The sequence below is a fragment of the Sus scrofa genome, chromosome 7, assembly GCF_054392235.1.
Source record: "Sus scrofa isolate SSC_HxYL_T2T_F1_AM1 chromosome 7, Sscrofa_HxYL_maternal_Yorkshire_Landrace_v2.0, whole genome shotgun sequence".
NCBI classification, from domain to species: domain Eukaryota; kingdom Metazoa; phylum Chordata; class Mammalia; order Artiodactyla; family Suidae; genus Sus; species Sus scrofa.
In genome coordinates, this window is record NC_139389.1 from 19,936,876 (window position 1) to 19,962,396 (window position 25,521).

At 39.7% G+C, this 25,521-nt stretch overlaps 1 protein-coding gene across 1 annotated transcript in view; it reads right to left on the minus strand.

Moving 5' to 3' along the window:
* Nucleotides 1-25,036, minus strand: part of CMAH (cytidine monophospho-N-acetylneuraminic acid hydroxylase) — a gene marked incomplete at its 5' end in the record, with an annotated part of 38,404 nt that extends 13,368 nt beyond the window's left edge. The window contains 9 exon segments of the mRNA NM_001113015.1: nucleotides 965-1,105; nucleotides 1,563-1,698; nucleotides 4,135-4,272; nucleotides 5,011-5,092; nucleotides 5,393-5,540; nucleotides 9,211-9,401; nucleotides 11,013-11,122; nucleotides 20,494-20,585; nucleotides 24,833-25,036. Of these exon segments, the coding sequence (NP_001106486.1) occupies nucleotides 965-1,105; nucleotides 1,563-1,698; nucleotides 4,135-4,272; nucleotides 5,011-5,092; nucleotides 5,393-5,540; nucleotides 9,211-9,401; nucleotides 11,013-11,122; nucleotides 20,494-20,585; nucleotides 24,833-25,036 (1,242 nt within the window).
* Nucleotides 25,037-25,521: the final 485 nt, after the last annotated feature.

The following is a 25,521-nucleotide window of genomic DNA, read 5'->3' on the forward strand; positions in this document are numbered from 1 at the left end:
GACTGTGTCCCAGACCCCAGCTTTGCAAAGGTAAGGCCAGGAGAAGGGTGTGCTTTTGGTAACCGTGTGCCCTGATCTCCAACAGAGTCACAGTCCACTTCTAAATAATGGTGAGGAATGATGGTTCCATCCGGCTCAAGACAAGTACTTATAAAAATACAGGTCTGGAACATCCACATTAATGTTTCTGAACTGTACTCCCAGGGCACCGTTAATTGTTCAAATGGACTGTCTGGGGATTGGCGAGGAGGTAATATTTACACTGATAGGAACACTAACTCTCAGGCTTATTGCTTTCTACTTGCTGAAGACAACTTATTTTTGAGCTGTAATAATGGCCCTTCATAAAAAAAACTTTCTCACTCTTTATCCTGAAGTAAGGTTCTGAGACAAGGAAAACATTTGAGTAATTATCTTATTTATTTATTTTTTTTTCAAGGCCACACCCACAGCATATGGAAGTTCCCAGGCTAAGGGTCTAATCAGAGCTGGAGCTGCTGGCCTATGCCACAGCCACAGTAACGTGGGATCTGAGCCGTGTCTGCCACCTACACCACAGCTCACGGCAATGCCAGATCCTTAACCCACTGAGGGGGGCCAGGAATCGAACCCGCATCCTCATCGATACTAGTCGGGTTTGTTATTGCTGAGCCACTACGGGAACTCCTAATTATTTTATAGGATAAGAAAATTATTATATAGGACTGTGAAAAAACTCAGTCTCCCCCCCACCCCAGAGTTGAAAGATACTTATTTAATAGTTTATTTTATACAGTAAGACTCCCACTTTAAAGGGTGGTGTGTAGATCTTAATGCATGACAAGCTCAGGATGCTAGTCAAGAAAAACTTAATATTCCTACAAACAGGGACCTGCCAAGAGGCCATAGGTATGCCCTTTATTTTCTCATAAACATGAAAAAATTCAGAAATCATTTTTGTTCCCTGTAAATATTCAAGTCAAACCTGTCTGTTGGGTCCTTTAGCATCCTACCCAGATCAAGAGTGGCTCCAGGTCTTGGGGTCCAGGTTACCACCTCAGAATTCTTCTTGATAAGATTGTTGAGTTCATTTGGGTCATTTTTGATGTTTGTTTCCTTAATATACCTGACAAATAAGAGCATTCCCATGTAAGGCAGTTTATTTTCAGATGACATTCTTATTTGAACAATGACAGAATTATTTTTTATTTCTTTGCATTCCTACTTCCCAATCCTTCTTTTCTTACCCCAGGAAAAATAAAGACTATACTTGAGCTAATGTCCCTGACTAGGGAAGAGCTGTTAGTCAAAGAAGGTTGACTCTATACTTCGTTTTTTAGTATAAGCATATAGTGTTTGGAATTGAAGTTAGATGTACAAGACTATTATACATAATTGGTAATAGCACACTCTTGTATTTAATTTTTTTTATTCATACTCTCTGTTTTCAGGCTGCTTGTTAAAATAAGCTCCAGACCCCTACTAATCATTCTTTCTCATTTCATGTTGTTTCACAGCTAAATCACTCATTCAGCATATATTAACTTATGCGTAAACACGTTATATAAAATATCCAGCCATACTTGTCTGCTGGGTGGGATTCCACGAAATACCCAGCAAAGGGGCAGTAAATTCTGGGTTGTAGGTCCTTCACCAGCCGAGCCTTGTAGTTCAGGAGTTTCTTCCTTTCTGTTTTAATGAATTGGGCTTTCCATTCCTCTGGAATGACAGGGTTTGGATTAGTCTTCTCTGTTCAGAAATCACAGAAAAACAAAAGTTCTAGTAGATTAGAAGTCTTGCAAGAGATAAAAATTGACAGTTGAGTGATGCAGAAGTAGAACAAAGCTCCTTGTCATTAGTGGCTTTATTTTGCAAAGTTGGTTACTAGGAAAATATCCCAAACTAGTCAAAGACATTGAATCCCCTCTTTGTTTACGGCAATTCATTTGGATCCAACTGAAAACACAGGGCAGCATGCATAGTTGTACCCTGGGTGCATGCATATTTTAAGGGCACTGTCGATTAACTCTCTACTAACATGGGCATGGCTTTGTTATTTTGGTGGAATATAAAAGTAAAGTATGTTCATTACACTCTGGAGATGCACAGTGGTCAAGAGCATGGATGTTGGAGTCAGTCAAGATCAAAATGCAGCTCCACCACTTCAATTCTTTAAGTCTGTTTTTCTCCTCTGTTGAATGGAATCATGATGCCTACCTCACGTGTTGTTCATTTGTTCGTTTGCTCATTCTTTCATTTGATCGATATTTATTGAGCACCTACTATGTGCCAGACGTAGTTCTAGGCACTGAGAATACAGTGGCGAGCAAGATAAAGCAGGTCCCTGCTCTCATGGAGCATTCATTCTAGTGAAAGAAGCAAATAATGAATAAGTAAATAAGTTCATTTCAAAGAGTGATGAGCTAGGAAGAAAATAAAACAGAGCCACCAAATAGAGAGTGGCTGGGGTAAGGATGAGGACGGGTGGGATGGAAGGGCATATTAGAAGGGTAGTTAGTGAAGATGACATCTGGAATCATAGACCATAGACACAGACACAGAAGAGAAGTTGCTGACCACGTGGTGGTCAGGGGCAATAGCACTCTAAGCAGTAGAAATAGCACATACAAAGACCCAGGGCATGGAGCTACATGGTGTACTGAGTCTGAGGAACGAAAAACAAGCCAGTATGGACTTATGCTTGTCAAGCAATGGGGGTATGGGCAATAAAGGAAATTGAGAAATTAGGCAGGGCCCAGAGCATGTATGGTACCATGTCAGGTACTCCTTCTACCATTACTGTTATGAAAATTTGATAAACACAAACAAGGATACAGGGGAAAAAATGTTACCTATAAGCTAGGTGTAACCACTATGAACATGTTAGTATATTACAGACCTTTTAAAATGTATGTGCATGTGCACATACTCACACACATACACATACTCACATAAGAACTGAATTATGCTACCACCCTTTAGTAGGTATGTTTTGCCTCCCTAGTCACACTGTTAACCCCATAAGGACAGCACCTTCCCTCATCTCTCACATGGTGATGCATTCTGGGAGGCAATGAAATCAGACTTACAGAAAAAAGGAAGGAACTGGACAGGTTTTCTTCTTATTGCAAGTAGGGCATTTTTGACACATTACTAAACAGAGATTACTTACTAAAAACATTAATTTATTAAGCAGACATATATTGAACACTTACAATGATAGTACTGAGCAAAGGTATGAAAAAAATATACCACTTAACCATCCTCCCCATCCCAGCCCCAGAACCACCCTTAGACACAGAGCAGAAGAGCTTCTGCCTTGGTCCCCACATTTTTTCTAGCTTTGAGATATAACTGACATCTAGTATTACATAACTTTAAGGTGTACAACATGGTGATTTCATGACATGCATGTATGGCTAAATGATGACCACAATAAAGTTAGTTAACACCGCCATCACCTCACATAATTACCATTTCTGTTTGTGTGCACGTGTGTGTGTGTGGTGTGTGTGTGTGGTGTGTGTGTGTGTGTGTGTGTGTGTGTGTGTGTGGTTAGAACATGTAAGATCTACTCTCAGCAACTTCCAAGTATATAGTACAATATGCTATCTATAGTTGCCATGCTGTTTATTATACCCCTAGAATTTATTCATCTTGTAACTGGAAGTTTATACTCTTTGACCACTATTTTCCCTACCACCCCCCCAACCTCTCGTAATCCCACACTTTAGAGGGGCTTCCTTAGCCTCATCCCTCCCCCGTATGAGCTTTCCACGAGGTCAAGGGTATGTATCCCCCTCAGGCTGCCCACACTCTGTTCTGAACCACATACAAAGAGCACTTAAGCCTGGATTACCAATGTCAGACTCTTTCTGATCAGCTCTATGTTCTATGTCAGGAATCCATTTGATCCAAATTATTCTTGATTTTTCCTGAGATTCTCCCTAGTCTCCTTAGTGTTTCATGCTCCATCAGCATATTCTCAGCTGGAAACTTTAGTCTATATTTGTGACTTGCAAGTATGATTTCCCAATAAGATTGCACACCTCTTGTGAGGAAGAACCATGTCCTAATTATCTTTGTATTGATTCACACAGCATTTAGCAAAGTGCCATGCCAACTCCTTGGCATCATTTTGATATAAAGAATTACCAGTAAATTTTCCACCACTGAAAGTCATTGGAAAGCCTGAAGCTCCTCCAGCAAAATCACTCATCATTAATGCAACCTTCATAGGCAGCCTTCCTCCATTGGGTCTGGTGCAATCCACTGTATTGAGTATTTTATGACCTGTGGGAAAACAAAATGGCATCGGACTCAAGGTGAAATCTTGAACACCATAGTTTGAATTCTCAGGCCAACAGTCTTCCATGTAAGTCTATATAATCTGCCTCATTCAATTATCGAAGAATTGCTCACATCCAAGGAAAAGAGAGAGTAAGATTTGAAAATTTATACTCTTGAGTGACACATTTTGAACTTTCAAGGAAATAAATTCATTCTGTCTGATTCAGTGGGTTCTGAATGAGGACACTTAGCCTGATTCCACTCCAGGATCATAAACAGACTACTTTCCTTAGCAAACTATATTCAAAGGTTAAGCTCAAAGGATGCAGAGGAAAGTAATCAGATCAACACAACTCTCTCAACCTTTTGGAAATTCTTTTCGATGATTATTGGGGTAAAGTGTATGATTCCATAACATAATAATATTCAAGATGAAAGTAAAACATTTATTCAATAATGTCAGTTTTAAGGAAATTACAATAGGTGAAATATAGGATATTTTTATCTGTTGCCTTCAAAAAAAACCTTTGCACCTGTCACGGCATAGAGTACATTACTAATTGATTCTCTGTAAGATTATATGAATGACAGTCCATTTTCCTAAGACAGAGATAGAATATACTGTACTCTATGGAAAATGAAGAGGGAAGAAACAGATGAACATAGGATGATGTTTTGGATAACTATTATTATCCTTTCTACCAAGAGCAATTTTCATTGCTGATGAGGGTAAGAAAATACCTTTGTATTCCACAATAATGCAAGTGTCCATCTCAGGATGAACGCCATCCATCAAGATCATGAATCGAAGATTTTTGTCTACCTGGAATTCAACAATAAAACCAACAACGGTTTACATCTATTTTGCTTTTAATTCAATATTTGAAGAAACTGTCCTCTCTTCTGGAAAGAAATCCCCTTTTTTCAGAACTGGATTTGTTATCCATCAGAGTCATACCATGGATAATTGGAGAGGAAGACCATCTTATTTCAGCTCAAATAGAGATTTACACAGGACCATGTACAAAAAAAGTAGGCCATTGTTTCTTTAGTCTTAAAATTTCTATCTCGCCTCAAATTTATCCCAGAAAGGATAACCCAAACATGTGGAAAGAACACAGACCTGCTGCCATATTCCAAATGGCACTACATTGATATTAGTCAACTGGACGCCACTCTGATTCAGATTCCAAAATACAGGTCTTTCCGTGTTGCCAACATAAATGGGAACATCTGGTCTTCTCTCAGCAAGCTTCTTCAGTGTTGGGTAACTAGGGTCAGAAGGATAGACAGGTTGAAAGGTGAAAAAATAGAATTATCTAGTATAAGAGAGAGTGTGATCCTTACACCAACACGTTGACCGAGAAGCAAGGAACTGAAAAACTAGACTCTCCCCAGAGTCCAAAAGAAGAGCTCTTTCCTCAAGGCTGACTATAACAGTGAGGAGATTTCCTGGGAGAGTCCTCTTTATTGTTAGAACATCCCATATACCACGGCATGTATATCAAACCAGGTGTGCAAATTCTGTCTTCCACACTGATGCTGCTTTGTGCAAGGGTAGTTCTAACAAAAAGTACAGAGTGGAGAAGTTATGCCAAAGAGGTTTCTGGTTTCATCTTGATTTTCCTTTTTTTTTTCTCATTCCTCAGTGTGGTTCCCTCCCAGTGAGAGAAAGGTCTCGGCCATATATCTAAGAGAACGGATGGGTGCCCACCCTGGGGCAGTTTTTCAAACTTCGAAGGTTGATAGCCACACATGGTATACAGAATGAACTCCTTGTCCTTAAAGAGAGTCAGTCACTAACTAACCAAGACAATAAAGTTTAGCACAGAGGAAAATGACATTTACCTCTTGTAGTAATCCCAAGTCAGTACACAATGAACCATCCAAGCATTTTTGAGTACTTACATAAGTTGCCAACTTTCATTTATTAGCATTTATTACATAAAAGGATTATATACTACTGTGTGGGTGGCAAAACATGAACAATAAACAAATAAATGGCTGTGTAGGTATATTTCAATCATAGTGTTACACACTTTCACATGTTATTGTATTTGATTCTCAACAAAAGACCCTCTCATCTTTTAGTCTGCTTTTAATAAATGAGGAAACACACTCAGAAATATATGACTAACAAATAGTAAATTGGTATTCAAATTCAGGCTTTCTGATCCTAAACTTGGTGCTTCTTCTATTGAAAGGAAATTCTGGAGTTCCTGTTCTGGCTCAGTGGGTTAAGGACACGACGTTGTCTCTATGAGGATGCAAGTTCCATCCCTGGCTTCACTCAGTGGATCTGGCATTGCCCTGAGCTGCAGCATAGGTTGCAGATGCAGCTCGGATCTGCTGTTACTACGGCTGTAATGTAGGGTGGCAGCTGCAGCTTGGATTCAACCCCTAGCCTGGGAACTTTCATATGTTGCAGGTGCAACTGTAAAAAAAAAAAAAAAAAAAAAGGCAATTCCAACTCTAATGAATGTGCTATCAGGTTTAAGAATCATATTTGTACATAGACTATAATGTCTGGTGATATAGGATATTTACTCATAAGAAAAATATAAACAAAATCAGCATATCAGCACTTATTAACCATACTAATATTCAAGTTCCAAAACTATATTTAATATGTAGAATCCAGAGGGGGAAAATCATTAGGTTTTCTTCTCTAAAAACAAGGGATTCAAAAAAAAATCAAGGATTCTTTGAACATGTCTTTAATCTCTGGGTTAACATCTAAATCTTCCACTTTAAAGGGCTTTGGGAGTTAGGATAAATGATTCTAACATGGATGTATTTTAATTTGTGATTTTTAAATTATTGACAATTCTTGCTGGTGTCTATTAATAACACTATCTATTATAATACTCATATATTTACATAATAAAATCACATTTCTTTGACTAAAGACAGTTTTCTAAAGCATGCTGGCCCCCTCCCCCCTTGTTTTTGTGAACCAATAAGGCATTATTCAGTAAATAAAGGTCAGACAAGAGCAATGGAGATAAATGACTCTGGTGTTTATTAGTTGAGCAGGTAAGAGTCAAAAAACTCAGGGTCAATTCTGTCAAGGAAATAAACTCAAAGGAGTGAAAACTGCAAGGCTTGGTAACTTTTCAGCCATAAGCTATCTGCAATACACTACCCAACTAAAGCATTGTGATACTACAGTTGAGAAGTGGCTTTTTAATGCCTGGCAACTTTGCCCACACAAGCCCCTGAAATCAAAATGAAATTGGTTTTCAGGACAGTGGTTGGGAAATGACCGGACTAAATGCCATAAAAAGTTCTTATCCTCACTAAAATGTAGTATACTCCCATAGAATATCTCTTGCTAGGACAATGGCAATGGCATCTTGTGACAGGCACTATAAAGCAATCGCCTCCTTAACTTGACATTGTTCTCTCTAAGCAAGCTGTACAAATTGACTACCACACAACATAGTTATTACACAATGCGTGAACTCAGGGCTCTCATAATCCTGAAATTACAAGTTTGGTTCCAGAACCTTCTGTGGGACAAAGATATCATGTAGTAGACAAGTAGATTTTTAATCGTAGCACAATACTCCAGTGGGTGGTATTCGGTTTTTAAGTGTGTTACAGGTAATTTGTTACTAAAGCTGTTAATTACTTAAATTTTTAAACCCTTTCCTTAAAAAGCAAGAGAACACACCTGTGCCTTCGAGATCTCATGGACTTTCAATAGAAAAATCCAGGGGCCAGTCAACCAACAAACAATGTATTTTCCCTAACCATGGACATTACTATCAAAGTATATCCTTCATGTGAACTTGTCATGTAAAGTCACAGGAAAAAAAAATAAAGTTGAAATTGCTTCATTTTAGAACACCATGGGCACTGCTGGGTATTGGCAACCTGGCAGTAGCAATACAAATTTCTCAATAAGGATGAACACATAGGACCCTGTAATGAAGCCAGGGGGTTGGGAATAGGAGCATTCACAAATATTTGTAACAGTCCATTCACAAATATTTGTGGTTTTTGTCAATGAAAGTTCCTCTTTCTCCCTCCTATTTGATCGCCTGGATTCAGGAAGTTTCCGTTTCTATCCTTAGTATCATATGGCTCTGGTTTCACTGAAGGATGTGGTGGACTCAGGGTTCAAAAGTTGAGAGCTCAGTGTTGTCGAAATGCTACAGATCAGGAGTTGGCAAAACACAGCGACCTGCTGCTGAATGCTAGGAAGGGCTTTTACCTTTTTTTAAAGGGTTGAAAGGGAAATCAAAAGGCAATCATGTTTGGTGACACAGGAAACTGTTTGTGATATTCACACGTCATTGCCTATAAAGCTGAAGGCAATCAGGCTCCTTAGGACCGACTATGGCTGCTTTTGTGCTATAATAGTAGAGTTAAGTAGTTGCAATGCCAACCATATGTCTTGTAAAACTCCAAACAGTTTACACTCCGGTCCTTTGTAGAAAATGTGTGCTGATTCCCACCATAAATGTTAAACTAAAAAAGGAAGTCAACTTTGATGATCCTTAAACTCAGAGTTTTACCAACTAGCCTGAGGGTAGGACGTGAGAGGGTCCAGGGTTATTAACCCCATGCTCCTTTCCACAATAGCTCTTCTCACATCCCAATGGTATAAAACAGGAAGGCACTTTAAAAAGGAGGCTATGCATGTTGCTATGGCAGTGGCGTAGGCCCGGGGCTACAGTTCTGATTCGACCCCTAGCCTGGGAACCTCCATATGCCACAGGTTCAGCCCTGAAAAGACAAAAAAAAAAAAAAAAAAAAAAAAAAGTTTTTAAAAAAAGAGGCTATGCAAATGCAAGCATTTATCTGAATTAGTTCTCTTTTTATCAGCCCAAGCGAATCTACCTCAGAATGAGCAGTGATTACAAAAGAAGCTGAAAACCAACAGTGCTTTTATTGCAGCATTTTCTTCGGAGTTGAGGGCTCACCCTTCCTTACCTCAGGTGGTCTGAGTGCATGTGACTGATGTAAATTAAATCTGCGCGGCTCAGCCTCTCCAGCCAATCAGATGGAGGCTCGTGTAGTAACCACCATCCTCGCGCAAAAGCAGGACCGATTAACCAAGGGTCGAACACCATTCTCTTGTCCCCCAGCTTGAGGTCCATGCAGGCGTGAGTAAGGTACGTGATCTGTTGGAAGACAGTGAGATTCAGATGATCGGATCATTACCAGCCAGAACAAGGAACTGGGCTGGTTAGCAGACAAGCCACATGGGGGACCTTTGCTCCTAAGCATGTTCAATGACACAGGACTCAAGAAAGACACAGCAGGAGCATTTCCGTAGAACACAATTCCCAGCACAGGCATTACTTTATTAGAACAGAAATGCTCATGGTGGGTTTTAGGGGTCAAACCAGTTGATTTACCCAACTCAAATCAGCTCCAAGGTATTTAATTATGCTCTGTAACACAGAATATCTTTTGTTACCAGTCTTTTAAAACACAATTTACAAGGAAAGGGAGTTATAGATGTTATGGCAGACCTCTGGGGATTTAAATGGTAGGGTGGCTGTGAATAGGTATAAGAATGACTGGTTCCAGTGGGTGGACACAGTCATGCAGCCTGGCTGCACTGGCTTCTAAGGCTTTCTCACCTAAATTACTTGGGGACTCACTCAGGATGTCAAGGTCCTTTGAGAAGGGTGAAAAACAATGACTTAGAGACGGGCAGAGACTATAGGATTCCAAATCAACGCCTTACTCCCTTCCCATAGTCTGGCACGTTCACAGGAAAAATGAAAACACCAAGGAGCAGAGATAAGGTCACAGAAATCCAAATGTGAAAAGCCAGCAAAGAAGGTAGGGAGAGGTCAAGAAATCAAATGCAGGTGATTGTGCCTCTTCTGGGTAGGTTCCCATTTGTCTCCTCAAAAAAGTAAGAGCCCATTTTTACAAGCTTCCCGAATACTCCAGAAAAATTAATTTTTGGTTGTTTACCTCTCCCAAACTACCAAAGTGTTTTCTCTGGAGGAAATTCTCTCTCTCTCTTTTTTTTTTTTTTAGGGCCATACCTGCAGCATATGGAGGTTCCCAGGCTAGGGGTCCAATCTGAGCTGTAGCCGCCAGCCTACGCCACAGCCACAGCAATGCCAGATTCTTAACCCACTGAGTGAGGCCAGGGCTCGAACCCCTGTCCCCATGGATACTAGTTGGGTTCGTTAACCACTGAGCAACAACAGGAACCCCGAAATTTTCTTTTAAAAGTGGAAAAATGCACAGAAAAGTTTGTAAAGATCTTAGGGCAATGTGCAGAAACATGTAGCTGGCCATTTTATCTGACAGTGATCTGGTAGCAAGGGCAGTTTCTGAACTTCCTCCCATAGCTGTGCATGACTCTCCTTTGGGACCTCTGCTAAAAGATTTTTTTTTAAATCTAGATATATTTCCTTGTAATCCTTGCCAAGTTCCTGAGGTTCCTAAATAATGTGCTCAAGAATTTAGAATGGGGAGTTCCCTGGTGGTCTAGTGGCTAGGACTTGGTGCTTTCACCACTGCGGCTCAGGTTCAGTGCCTGGTCTGGGAGCTGAGATCCACATCAAGCCACTGCTCACCATGGAAAAAGAAAAAAAAAGACTTCAGAATAACTTTATTATATGTCCTAACTAGCCACTTCCAAGAATACTCAAGGTAATATAAGATGTAAAAAAAAAAAAAAAATATATATATATATATATATATATAAATTGATATGTTAGCTTTATTTGTGTTTTTAAGAATATTATAATTTAACATTTCCTTACCTGCACTTCCCCAAAAGCCAAATCTTCAGGAGATCTGGGTTCTGAATCCCACGGGTTAGGAGGATTTAGTTCTAGAAGCAAAACTCCATTTTCTTCATCCTTTTCTACAACTAGAAGCAAAGGTGGACAAATCTGGATAATCAACCAAAAAATGACTTTTAAAAAGCATCGCTAAGACAGAAATGCATGGCTCAAGTACATGGAGTAGACAAATCAAAGCAAAATCAAAATAAAAGGCAACGCTCATTTGGGTCAAGCAACATCTGCAGAGATGAGGGCTGAAGACCAATACTGTTCATCCCGCTATTCACATTCCACTTAAGGAACTCATGAGATCGCAGATGTGTCAGAGACACAGGCATACCACCAACAACTTCATTACAATCAAATGAATGATTGATAGAGATGAGTTCAAGGTGCTGTGGGAGTGTCTCGGAAGGAAAACCTTGTTTGGTTGTAAGAGACAAAGCTGATTTCAAATAGGAGGTAATCCTCCAGCTGAACTTGAAAGACAAAGTATTTGGGGGCTGACAAAAGAGATGTGATGATGGGATATCTCTTTTGGATAAAAGATAAAAGGACAACATAAAAGATAAAAGAACAGCATGTGCAAAGGCATGGAGGCATGGGAGAGCTGGATGTTCACAAATGACTGGAATTTTATGACCAAGGAGAATGGTGTCTGAACCAGGTGGGAGAGACAGGTAGGTCAGATTCCCAACTAAGAAGGCGTTTGGATTTCATCCTGTGGCAATGAGGGGTCAATGAAGAATTTTAAGCAATTGTGGCAGGCATGCTGGTGGCTTGCGCAAAACCTATTCTCTCCTTCTCCCTTACTATTAGCATCCTAATTGTGTGGTGGTACACCTATTTAAAGATTTCCCACCCCCTGGCAGTTATGAGTGGCTATGTAGACCTAGCACTATGTGCAGTTTACATAGTTCTGGTGGGTGAGACGTAAGCAGACGTCTACTTCAGAAGTCTCACGGGACTTGAAGGAATACATTTATTTCCCCGACAAAGAGGGACAGCTCAAGAGACCAGCACTGTCTGCCCTTCATATTTCCCCCTCTTGTGTGGAATTTGACTGCCATGCTTGGAGGAGCACAAGCCATCTTGAGATGCTGAAGAATAGAGCCAGATACTGAGGAGGATAGAACAGGAGGTGATAGAGAATTTGGCTCCTTGATAAACGCAGAACAACCATAATGCCCAGGATTACCTGCTTGGGATCTAAGAAAAACAACCTCCTATATGATTGAGCCACTCTTGCCTGGTTTTTCTATTGCACTGGCTGAAAGCAATACCTAAGTGCTATAGCAAGGGAGAATTAAAATCAGAACTTAATTTTAGAAAGACCCGCTGTGAGGCACATGGAGAGGATCAATTGGAGGGAGGCAAGACCATGTTTGAGAGTCCTCTCTGTTGTTCTGGAAGGCTATCAGCAAACCACTAATGGACATGTGCTTGGGAGACAGATGGCCTGTTTCTAGCCCTCACTCTCCCACTTAATAGCTTATTAGCTAGAGGACCTCGAGCAACTTATTTGACTTCTCCAGTGTTTTTATCTCTAACCCTGGCTATCTCCACACACAGTTAATCCTATTACTGTCAGCAATTTTATTCATTACTAAATGACAGCAGATGAGGTCCCAAGCCAAAGCAAACCTTGTGGAAATGGCATTGCCGCCCTGCCCTCAAAGACGAGCACTTTCCTACTTTATTCAAAGGACATTAAAAAATGTTTTGTGGGAGTTCCCACTGTAGTGCAGTGGGTTAAGAATCCAACTGCAATGGCTCGGGTAGCTGTGGAAATGCAGGTTTGATCCCTAGCCGGGCACAGTGGGTTAAAGGATCCAGCATTGCCACAGCTGCAGTGTAGGGCACAGCTGCAACTTGGAGCCTGGATTCAACCCCTGGCCCAGAAACTTTCATATGCTGTGGGCATGGCCCTTTAAAAAATGTTTTGCTTACATTTTCCAAATGAATATTAATTATACTCACTTTAAGACAACTGCTAGTGGAAGAAACTGAAGTAAAAATTACCCGTAAAATGAAAAATGGCACAAATGAAACTTTCCCCAGAAAAGAAAATCATGGACATGGAGAACAGACTTGTGGTTGCCAAGAGGGAGGAGGAGGGAGTGGGATGGACTGGGAGTTTGGGGTTAATAGAGCAAACTATTGCATTTAGGGAGTTCCCATCGTGGCTCAGTGGTTAATGAATCCGACTAGGAACCATGAGGTTGCCGGTTTGATCTCTGGCCTCACTCAGTGGGTTAAGGATCCGGTGTTGCCGTGAGCTTTGGTGTAGGTTGCAGATGAGGCTCAGATCCCGAGTTGCTGTGGCTGTGGTGTAGGCTGGCAGCTGCAGCTTCAATTTGACCCCTAGCCTGGGAACCTACCTATGCCAAGGGTGAGGCCCCAGAAAAGACAAAAAAAAAAAAAAAGACAAAAAAACCCCAAAACACATATACAATAGATGCAAACTATTGCATTTGGAATGGAAAGGCAATGAGACCCTGCTGAATAGCAGAGGGACTATATCTAGTCACTTGTGATGGATGCATATTATCTGCATCCTGGGCTGCAATTTCCTGATCTGTCAAATAGGATTATGATACATACTTTGCAGAGTTGTTGTAGGGATTAAGTGATATAATAAATCCTAAAGTGTCACTATGCCTAGCACAGAGAAGGCATGTAATAAATGATAGTATTATTATGGCAATTATTTCACCCTCAAGGAATAAAGAATTAAAAAGGAGGTTCAAGACTGAACAAACAGGAGTTACTATCATGGCTCAGTGGTTAACGAAACTGACTGGAAACTCAGGTTCGATCCCTGGCCCTGCTCAGTGGGTTAAGAATCCGGCATTGCCACGAACTGTCATATAAGTTGGACCCCGCTTTGCTGCAGTTGTTGTGTAGGCTGGCAGCTGTAGCTCCAATTTGACCTCTAGCCTGGGAACCTCCATATGCTGTGGGTGCAGCCTTAAAAAGACAAGAGACAAAAAAAAAAAAAAAAAAAAAACCCACAAAGATTCAAGAAACAAAATTATATGCTAGCACATAACCAGTTCAAAAATACAAGGAATTGGGAATTCCCATTGTGGCTCAGCAGAAACTAATCTGACTAGTGTCCATGAGGAGGCAGATTCGATCTCTGGCATTGCTCAGTGGGTTAACAATCTGGCATTACCAAGAGCTGTGGTTAGGTCACAGATGCAGCTAGGATCCCATGTTGCTGTGGCTGTGGAGTAGGCTGGCAGCTGTAGCTCCAGTTGGACCCCTAGCCTGGGAACTTCCATATGCCACAGGTGCAGCCCTAAAAGCAAAACAAAACAAAACAAAACAAACAAACAAAAACCCAAAAAAACCGACCAACAAACAACAACAAAAATCCCAAGGAATTACAGGAGACTTTCAGAAAATTACATCGATATCCATGCTTAAGGATTTTCCTTCTTTAGAAGTGTTCTTTTTCAAGAAAAGCAGGAAAAACTGAGTCTGCAGTTCTTAACTATTATTTCAAAGCCAATACCATAAAAGTTTTTATGCCCCTTGCTCAAAGATAAATTGCATTTATGCACTGAAGAAAATCATGACATCTGCCAACTGCCTGCATCTATAAAGATGTGGTATCCTTACTTTGACCACATAAACTAATGACATCTAAGTTATTTGGATTATGACTTAATATTTAACCAGAAGAACAAACAAATGGAATTCATTAAAATTTTTAATAGGGAGGAATAATGAAGAGGAATTATAATAAAAACATATTAGAAAACTATAATAATTAAATCATAAGGACGAAGAGAGGATCCTAATTAAATAACAGTTTAATATAGTCTAAGAGAAGGACCATAAATTAGTGGAAGAGGAAGGGCTGCCTGATACACAGTGCTGTGCAATGGTTATAAGTATTCCAGGTGCTTAAAGACACAAAGAAAAGCAACCAAGTGCTTAAAAAGTATGAAAAAAATGGCATATCACAGGGGGGACTTCTAAGTTTAATAGCAATGGAAATAATTCCAATGGAAAATCTGAGTAGATAGAAAAGTAAAATGAAAAATTTCTACCACCTAAGAAAATGGGCAAACACACTTGGAATATATAAGCATCGTATTTGAAAAACAAGTATAATTTAAAACAATGATGCTATTTTTGGTTCAAATGAGGAACGTTTGAAAAACTAGAATGCCCTGAGCTGATAAGGAATGAGGAGAAAAGGCAGGCTGATTAAGTAGTTAATGGGAACAAAAATTGGTTGGTTCTAAAAAAATGGATTATAATGCAATACACATTAAAGAATGGGTAAATGAATAGTGGACTCATTCATTCATTTAGGACCTCAAGTTAAGAGGATTATGTTAACCATATTTCTCAGTTCATGACACATTATATTCAGTCCAGGCAGAGCTACTTACTTACTCCCTTTATCTTTGTTTTCTACTCTTCTTTACTCTCCTCCCCTGTAGGCAACCATTTGAAAGTTCATGCAAAATATTTACTACATTGTATGTGTGCATCTTTAATTTTTATAAATGGTATTGGGTTTCCCGGCTGTTTCTTACTCTTTTTCATTCAAATCTATGTTTCTAAGATGCATTCATGTTGCCATGTGGACATCTCATCTCTAACTGGAGTTTCACACACCCTGGTGCCACATTTTATTAATTCATGCTCCCAGGGGTGGACCCATAGATTCTGCCACAACAGGATTTCTTTGGTACATAAACAGGCGTGGGATTGATGGGCCACAGTGTATTCATAAACCTGCTCTGCCTAACCACTGTCAGATTACTTTCCCACATGACTGCACCGGCCATACTCCCACCACAGGCATGACGATTTCTATATCCTTTTATCCCTGACATTTGATATCACCTTTGTTTCTAACTTTTTATCAGTCAAAAAGATGTAAAGTAAAGCACCTCATTGCTTCAGTCTGTAGTTTTCTAATAATTAATAGGTTTGAGCATATTTTCATGTGCTGATTGACTTTTGGAGATTTTTCTTTTGTAAAATGCTAGTTCATATCCTTTCTTAATTTTTGTATTTTCTTAATTTTTATATTGGGTTTCCTATCTTTTTCTTGTCGATTTGCATTACTTCCTCCTATAAGCTGGATAATATTCCCTCATTGGTTGTAAATATTGCAAAATAATCACTCAAACTATCATATGTTCTTTAACTTTGTCCATGGGGTCTTCCAGTTCATAGAAATCTGTAGTGTATCGATGATATCTTATTCACTAGGTTTGTGTATATGTGTGTTTCTTTTTTCTTTCTTTTTTCCCTTTGGGCTGTACTTTTGAAGTATTGTTTGAAAAGTCAAGAAGTATCAGTAATCTCTAGGTCACAAAAATAGTCTACATTTCTTCCATTACTTTCATAGTCTTACCTTCCTCATTTGAGCTATCAGTCCATGTGAAGCCCATCTTTATGTTAAAGTATGAGGTGTTAAAAAAAATGGGCGGGAGTTCCCGTCGTGGCACAGTGGTTAACAAATCCGACTAGGAACCATGAGGTTGCGGGTTCGATCCCTGGCCTTGCTCAGTGGGTTAACGATCCGGCGTTGCCGTGAGCTGTGGTGTAGGTTGCAGACACGGCTCGGATCCAGCGTTGCTGTGGCTCTGGCGTAGGCCGGTGGCTACAGCTCCAATTCGACCCCTAGCCTGGGAACCTCCATATGCTGTGAGAGCGGCCCAAGAAAATGGCAAAAAGACAAAAAAAAAAAAAAAAAAAAAAATGGGCGAAAGCATGAGTTAGTCATATCCTTTTGCCAGTAATTCATTTGTCTCACAGAAACAACTCCAAACACAAAGCAGCTCTTACGCACAATGATCACAGTTTCGTTTTGATGGAAAAAAAAAATTATGAACAGTCTAAATTTCAACAACAGAAAAATGGCTAAATAAATCATGTAAGTTAATATTTAATGTAAACATACTTTATAATTGTGTATATATGGAATCTGACCTAACATGACTACTATAATAATTTTAACAAGACAAAAAACAGGATAAAAAAAGTAATATATAAAATAATTACAATTGACTGGAACAACTAGATAGAAGATGAACAAGGAAATAGAAGACTCGAACAGCACTATAAACTAACTAGACCTAACAGACAAAAAAAGCACATTCCACCAGCAGCAGAATACACATTCTTCTCAAGTACATTTGGAATATTCTCCAGCATAAACTATGTTATATAAACGTTTCAATAAATTTTAAAAGATCAGTCATACAAAGTATGTTCTCTGACCACAATGAAATGAAATTAGATACTAATAAGAGAAGAAAGTTGGAAAATTCACAAATATGTGGAAATTAAACAACATACTTCTAAATACAAACAGTTTAGGAAAGAAATCACAACAGAAATTACAAAATGCTTTGATACAAATACAAATAAAAACATAACATGCTGAAACATATAGAATGCAGCTAAAACAATGCAGTGCATAGAAGGAAATTTATATCTGTACACACCTATAATAAAAAGAAAGATCTCAAATAAAAAAACTAAACTTCCACCTTAAGAAATTAGAAAAAGAAGATCAAACTAAACACAAAGCAAACAGAAGGAAGGAAATAAGAAAAAAAAATTAGAGCTAAATGGAATTTAGACCGGGAAAACAACAGAAAATCAATGAAGATAAATGTTTGTTTTTTGAGGGAGTTCTCGTCATGGTGCTTCAGAAATGAATCCGACTAGGAACCTGAGGTTGCAGGTGTGATCCCTGGCCGAGTTGTGGTGTAGGTCGCAGATGCAGCTTGGATCTGGCATTGCTATGGTTGTGGTATAGGCCAGCAGCTGTAGCTCCGATTAGACCTCTAGCCTGAGAACTTCCATATGCCTCAGGTGCAGCCTTAAAAAGCAAAAAAAAAAAAAAAAAACAAAAAACAAAAAACAAAAAACAAAAAACAAAAAACAAACAAAACAAAAAAGTTAGTTATTTGAAAAGATTAATACAATTACAAACCTTTAGCTAAACTGACCAAGAAAAAAGAGAAAAGACCCAAATTACTACAGCCAGGAATTAAAAGGGGGATATTACTATCAATCTAAATAATCCAAATGAAAGGGAGAAAGTCCTAGGAAGAAACAAATGAACAAAACTGACTCAAGAAGAACTAGAACGTCTGAGGAGCAGACCCATAACAAATTAAAGAGATTTAATTAGTAATCAAAAAACTTTTCACAAAGATTAGCCATGGCCCAGATGGCTTCACTGGTGAATCTGACCAAATGTTTAAAGAAGAATCAATACCAATATACTTCACAAACTCTTCCAATAAATAGAAAAGGAGGGAACACTTCTCAATTCATTCTATGAGAGCAGTAATTATTACTCTGATCCCCAAACCAGACAAAGATATCACACAAAGAGAAAACTACACACCAATATTCCTTATGAATATGGACATAGAAATCCTTAATTGAATATTAGCAAATATAATTTAGCACTATAAAAAAGAATTATGACCATGAGCAAGTGGGGTTTATGCTAGCTTGATTCAATATAGGAACATCCATGGAGACAGTAAGTAGATTAGTGGTTGCCAGGGGCTGAGGGAAGAAGGGAATGGACTGCTAATAGTTAGAAGGTTTCTTTGGGGGATGATGTGAATGACCTGGAATTATATAGTGATAGTAATAGCACAACATGTGAAAATACTAAAAACCATTGAGTCAAACACTCTAAAAGGGTAAATTTTATGGTACCTGAATTGTATTCCAAAAAAAGGAGAAGGAGGAAGAGGAGGCAGGGGAGAGGCGGGGAAGGGGACCAAGGTGACAACTGGCAGATACCAAAACAGTGATGAAAATGTAGGTGAGAGTCTTCTTCCTTCTACTTTCCTAACATCTACCTTTTTTAATGATGACCACACAATGCTATTTATTTAACAATAAAACCAAATAATCTCAGCTCACATGGGATTGAGCCATCTTTTTCTTTCTTGGGATGTGGTATGAAATCACTACAGTATTGGTAGCACTGTACTGAAAAGTGGGTTCTGTTAACAAAATTTTCTACTCTCACAACATTACCTTACTGGAGCAGAGGCTGAAAAGTGCAGTGGGTCTTGTTATTTCCAGTCCTCCACTGACCCTACTGACAACTCTGGCCCTGCCCTTCACCTGCCGTGGCAGTGAACATCAACGCTTTGCATCATTTCCTGGCCTCAGTCTATTTTCCAGTTTACCCAACTTTCTGCTGGGTGGGAAATCCCTCCTTCCTGCTCCACAGGACCCAGTCACAAGGCATATGGCAGACTATTTGAGTCATACATATACAAGCAAATCATTACTCTGTACTCTGTCGTAACACGTTCTGAACATTTAACAGATGTTCTTTCAACAACCCAGTAAAATCGCTACTACCAATATTATCTCCCATTGAGGAAACTAAAGAACAGAGACTAACCCACCTAAAGTCATTTAATTGCGTGTTTGAGCATCAGGATATGAACCCACGCTAGTGAGCTCCATTCAGTCTTAACCATTTTGCTAAAAGGTCTCACTATAGGTCTTATCCAAAAGACTTAGCTCCCTTAAGGAGCTTTAAGTTTCTGGGTTACATACTCATAAAGTAGATGGTACGCAAACAGTTTAAGATAGTCAAACTTTTGCTTCTTATCTCTTTTTTTTTTAATCAGATGAATTAAATAGTATTTGTACAGCACATGTAACCAGTTCCTGCTAACAATGTGATCTGAAGATTTCCTAGGCTAGGTCAACAGACAAAGGGTGGGGGCTTTCTGGCAAAAGAAGGAAATGGTTCAGGCATCCCTTTGAGGGGCAAGGTGAGAATTAGTCAATATTTCCAAAAGTCATTTAATTGTGTTAGATCAAATCTACTTTTTTATTTATATAACAGTCATTCTAAAACAGTGTGTAAAAGCAGTTTTAAGAATCTTCCCAAGTAACTTTTTATACTGATAGACATTTTTAATCACTTAGAACAGAGACAAATTTATTCCTATGATTAAGCCCTTCTTACTCATATTTCGATAGGCTTTCTTGAGTAGGAAGAAGGAAAAAGTAGAAGTGGAGCCAGCATGAGAATCACACAGAAGCTGTAGCCTCTAACGTGTGCCAGAAAGAGTCATGGAATTTGAAGGACTTTATTTCCCAACTGAAATTGTGAGTTTCATTATAACGTCTCATTATATCATCTCATTTACGCCGACTCTATCTTATCCATCTTTGTATTTCTTAATACCTAGTGCAATGTTTACACATGGTAAGGTCTCATCAAATACTTACTGAACAAATGAATGAATGAAGGGATTTTTTAGAGAAAACTTGCCTAGAATTTTCAGTGATGGTTACTTTTAAAATACCTCAGTTTAAAATCAGAATGCATCCAAGGCTTCTAATGAGATTGGAAACAAGTTGACAAGAGGGACCCCAATGACAGTAACATCAGAAAACATTGATCAGTATTGATGGTATTTACCCAGTTCGTCTTGACAGAAGCTTCCAGGAGGATTGATATACTTCATGCTGCTTACATCTAACTTCCAGTTGTGTTTTGTGCATTTAACAGACCTGGATGGAAAATTGTACTTAGGTTTATGAAATGGTGAAAATAAATATTAATCTATTTAAGGCTTAAATGCATTATTCTGTGATCAAAGTAAACGACTGTAGTTGGTTGAACACAAAACTCATGAAAGGAAAAAAATAGCTAATATTCAAATATCCAAGGAAATATAAACTCATCATCAGTAGGTGATTTTGAAAGTGAAGATATTTTTTCCTTGTATTTGATTTTTGTCAGTTTGATTTGTATGTGACTTTGCACATTTCTCCTTGGGTTTATCCTGTATGAGACTCTTCGTGTTTCCCTGACTTGAGTAAAGTGAAGATAAACATCATGGCACAAAATAACGTGTTAGAGATCAGCAGAGCCATCAGAATAAAGTCTGCTTTGGAGTTCCAACTGTGGCTCAGCAGGTTAGGAACCTGAGCAGTATCCACGAGGATGTGTGTTCAATCCCTGGCATTGTTCAGTGGGTTAAGGATCCAGCATTGCTGCAAGCTGCAGTGTAGGTCACAGATGCAGCTCAGATCTGGCATTGCTGTGGCTGTGGCATAGGCTGGCAGCTGCAGCTCTAATTTGACCGCTAGCCTAGGAATTTCTATATGCTATGGGTGCAGCCCTTAAAATTTTTTTTTTTTTAAAGAATAAATTCATCTTTAAGGATGACTCTCATACAAAAGCTAAGCTGGGTAAGATCCAAGTGGGGCCAGTATAAGGAAATAATGTAGTAATAAAGATTATCTGTGATTTAATAGTCACACTATAACCCTTGGCCCCTAGTATAGTGTACTAAACCTAAGATCAACTCAAATTTTCATTTGTCTAAGAAAAAAGACTTCCTGATTGTTTAAAGATTTCTGATCATGGTTGCCAGATAAAATACAGGAAAAATATAAATTTCAGATAAATAAAAAATAATTTTAAAATGTCTTACACAATATTGAACATATACTGGAAATTTGTTTATCTGTAATTCAAATTTAACTACTCAGCTTTGCATTTTTATTTGTTAACTCTGGCAACACTGCTTCAGAATGAGAATCAGATTAATTGTAGCAACAAAGGAGGCTTAGTAATATTTTTTCCATTTCTTACCAGACGGTGATAGGGATGTGATAGTTGGAGATAGGGCCTAAAAGTTCCATTTTCTCTCCATATTTGGTAGTCTGTCTGGCTGTCTTTCTTTCTTTCTTTTTGCTTTTTAGGGCTGCACCTTTCTTTTTGCTTTTTAGGGTGGCATATGGGGGTTCCCAGGATAGGGGTTGAATCGGAGCTGCAGCAACACCATATCCTTAACCCACTTAGCGAGGCCAGGCATCAAACCTGTGTCCTCATGGATACTAGTTAGATTCATTTCTGCTGTGTCCCAGTAGGAACTCCCATATTTTGGTAGTGTTTCCAGTCAAGTTTTTTTTTAAACAGTTCAAGATTTTTTTTTTTTTTTTACAGACAAATATGTCTTCAACCAGAAATATCAGATTGTTTAAACTAACAATGTCTATTTTCACTTATATATCAGTAAACTATGCTGATTTTTTCCAAGCTTCATTACAATCAAGAATTTTTAATGCTCTTTTCTAGTAACAAGGCAGAAAACATATTCAAACTTCGACTTATGGAGGATATTTTGTGACACTTCCTTTCTCATCAATGAGTAACTAACAACTATCATGGCTCAGAGGTTAACGAATCTGACTCGTATCTATGAGGACGAGAGTTTGATCCCTGGCCTCAATCAGTGGGTTAAGAATCCAGTGTTGCCGTGAGCTCTGGTGTAGGTCAAAGATTGGCTCGAATTGTGCATTGCTGTGGCTGTGGTGTAGGCCAGCAGCTACAGCTCACATTGGATCCCTAGCCTGGGAACCTCCATATGCCATGGGTGCGGCCCTAAAAAAAAAAAAAAAAAAAAAAAAAAAAAAAAGATGAAATAAATAAATTAACAAAAATTGAAAACATTCCAAATGCAGCTATTCAGCAGGCTGGGTCGTTAAAGGAGAAATGTGGCAGTGTCACAACTGCTCATGGGCAGTAGGCAGAAAGGAGAGAGAGGACAGCTTCATGTGCCAAGAGGCTGTGAAATTAGATTGACAAAATGAGGACCACAGCTTATGAGAGTTCCTGATCTTGATTATGTACAAAGAAGAAAAATGGCTGAGGAAGGGAAGGTGGAACAGGTAGGTCACTGCCCTTGACTGTATCGTGGAAGAGATATTTCAGGTGAATTGCTGCACAGAGAGCCTAAGTAGAAGCAGCCAAATTTGGAGAGATGGATGGGGGAGTGTACCATGTAGACTGCTCTTGGGATGGAGTTTCAGCATATAAATGCTTGGGGAGCTGTATCTGGGAGCAAAGCTGGGTGAATCTGGCTCCCCACCTGCAGCAGAGCTAAGATGGTGCCATCTCCATGTTAGCCTGCCAACAGAATAGGTTGAAACTGGGATCGTTCACCCCCTAAGGCTTTGGGTGAAGGAGAGGAAGACCAGTCTGTGGCAAAGCAATTACCATATTAAGCTGAGCAAGCCAGATTCAAGAACAGCCTGAATTCCTGTAAAGAACCTCTGTTCCTAAGCTACACAAGATCATGGCAGAGTAATAATAATAGCAAATGTAAGTGACATTTATTGAGCATGTATCATATGCCAGACATTATTTTAAGTGCTTTATGTGTATGAAATCACTCCATCCTCTCAGTAGCCAGACAGAGAAGGCTTTGTCTACTTTCATTTTCACTTTATGAGGAAGAAGAGCGAGGCCCAGAAAGGCTAAGAAATGTGTCCGAGGTCACAGAGCCGCTAAGTGGTGGAGCCAGGCTTCTAAACCAAGCAGTTTGCAAGGAAAGACCATGCTCTTAATCATAAAGCTGCAACACTCCCTTAAACAACTGGCTAAGACAACACCACAGGACATGGCCCACTAAGGAGAAAAAAGGACAGAGAAAAAGCAGAGTCCCCGGGCCACAAGTCGGAAGACCTCAAGGCCTGCACGTGCCTGCAGAAGCTTCTTGGTGACAGAACAACCTATGGCTGAGGTCTCCCTAACTTGAAACCACCCAGAAGATGCAAGGGACTCAAAAGCAGTCTGTCAGCAAACAACCAAGAGGTTCTTCCAGAGTAGGCTGCCTACCAAAAGTATGTCCCATGCAGTGCCTGAAACATATCTAACTAAAAATATATTCGTTGTTTATCTGAAATGCAAATTTGACTGGGCACCCTCTATTTGCCTAATCTAGCAACCCTATCTGCAGAGCCAAGCAAGCTACAGGTATGACAGCACTTAACCTGGGAGCTGGGCCCTGAAGCTAAGTATGCAGTGATGCAAGTCTGTGGGCCAGTGTAAGAAGATTCCAGACTTGGGTGGTGATCTTCTATACAGTTAGAGCAGGGAGCTCTTGGACAGCTACCAGTTACCTCTGAGTCCATTCGCACTAAACTGCCCACAGATGACCTGAGAAATAAGATTGACGACACGACACGGTGGAAGACAAGCCTAATATGGAAACGGCTGAAACACTACGAGAGTCAAGTTAGGCTGAAGCAAAGCTTGAAAGATGGGGTCAATCCCTCATTCATTATCAGTGGTGAGCATCAGGCTGACAAAACACCTCCACCCAGAACTCCCCCTGGCTCTGCAAGCTGTGCTAGCTCTTTGTCAATCACTGAAAAGAAAGCCCAACCATCCCATCCTAGAATTGCTCCTGAGATGGGGAGGCAAGCGATATGCAGGTTTAATCAAGGGGCTGGGGAAAAGGGGTACCAGCACTCGTTCTTCCAAGAAATGATCAGAAGAGCCGCTGTTGAGGCCAGGTGCAGCTAGAGCTCTGCCATTTTTCGGGTTTTCATCAGGGAAAGTCTCTCTGTTCTAGGGCAGTGTTTGGACAAGCACTCACCTCACACACACACACTTCTGAGAGAGCAGGAAAGGAAATCCAAAAGAGGCTTGAGTCTTTGAATATAAAAGCTGGTAAACACACACACACACACACACACACACACACATGTGCCTTAGAAGTTTCACTGTTTATCAACTAGGAATACATTTTAAACAATAGTTCTTCAGAGAGGATGGGAAATTAAGTCAAGGTCATAAATCAAAATCAGAGAGCTGCCGTAAAGGAGCTTAAGAAAAAGTTAGGCATGTGCTGGGGGAAATAGCATGTTGATTGGATCATTTAAAATTTCTCAATGAGCACATTTCCTGCCAAACCTAATTGGGAGAAAGGATCGCCAGGGAGAAAGCAAAGGATTCTCAGTACCTTCCATTTAGATCCTCAATGTCTTTAATGAAGAGGCCTCCTTGGTGCTTGCACATGTTCTTACATGCCTTCAGGCGGCTCTTATTCTTAAATAAGATGTAATCCTTGCCAGTGCTCTTATTTCGAACAAAATTGATTCCTTCCTTGAGATTGGCAGCTTCGGCAGGTGAGAGGCACAACAGGATCTCCGTCGTTTGTTCGATGCTATGAAAAGGCAAATGTTTTAGCAGATTAATACTGTTAGATTTTAAGAGAGAATCCCTGAGCATTGACAGCTCCACAGGTCTTTTTTATGAAAATACGTTTGAAAGCCCTCCCTCCAAGTCCCCAAGCTTGGTGGCTACCTGCTGGGGCAAATTTCTCCCCTCCTTTCAATGGCCATCCTACCCATCAAGGGTTTATCTCCGCCTTCCCTGACAGCTAAAGCCCCCTCTCACTTGCCTGCTCATAGTCTGTCGTTGCCTCTCTCCAGGTATTAAGAAAGAATGGTGGTTTTTCCTTCAGCTTCTGTGGCTCATTTGCTTCCACAAGGCATTAGACTGTGTGGAGAAAGAGGATGTGAACCCAGCTCAGTATTTCCGTTGACACAGCTTCCTCCTCTACTACCTCGCTTTTAGATGCTGAACTCTATATTCAGTTTCAATAACCCACTCTACTTTCCCCCATCTCCCAGCTTTGGCAGCTGGACC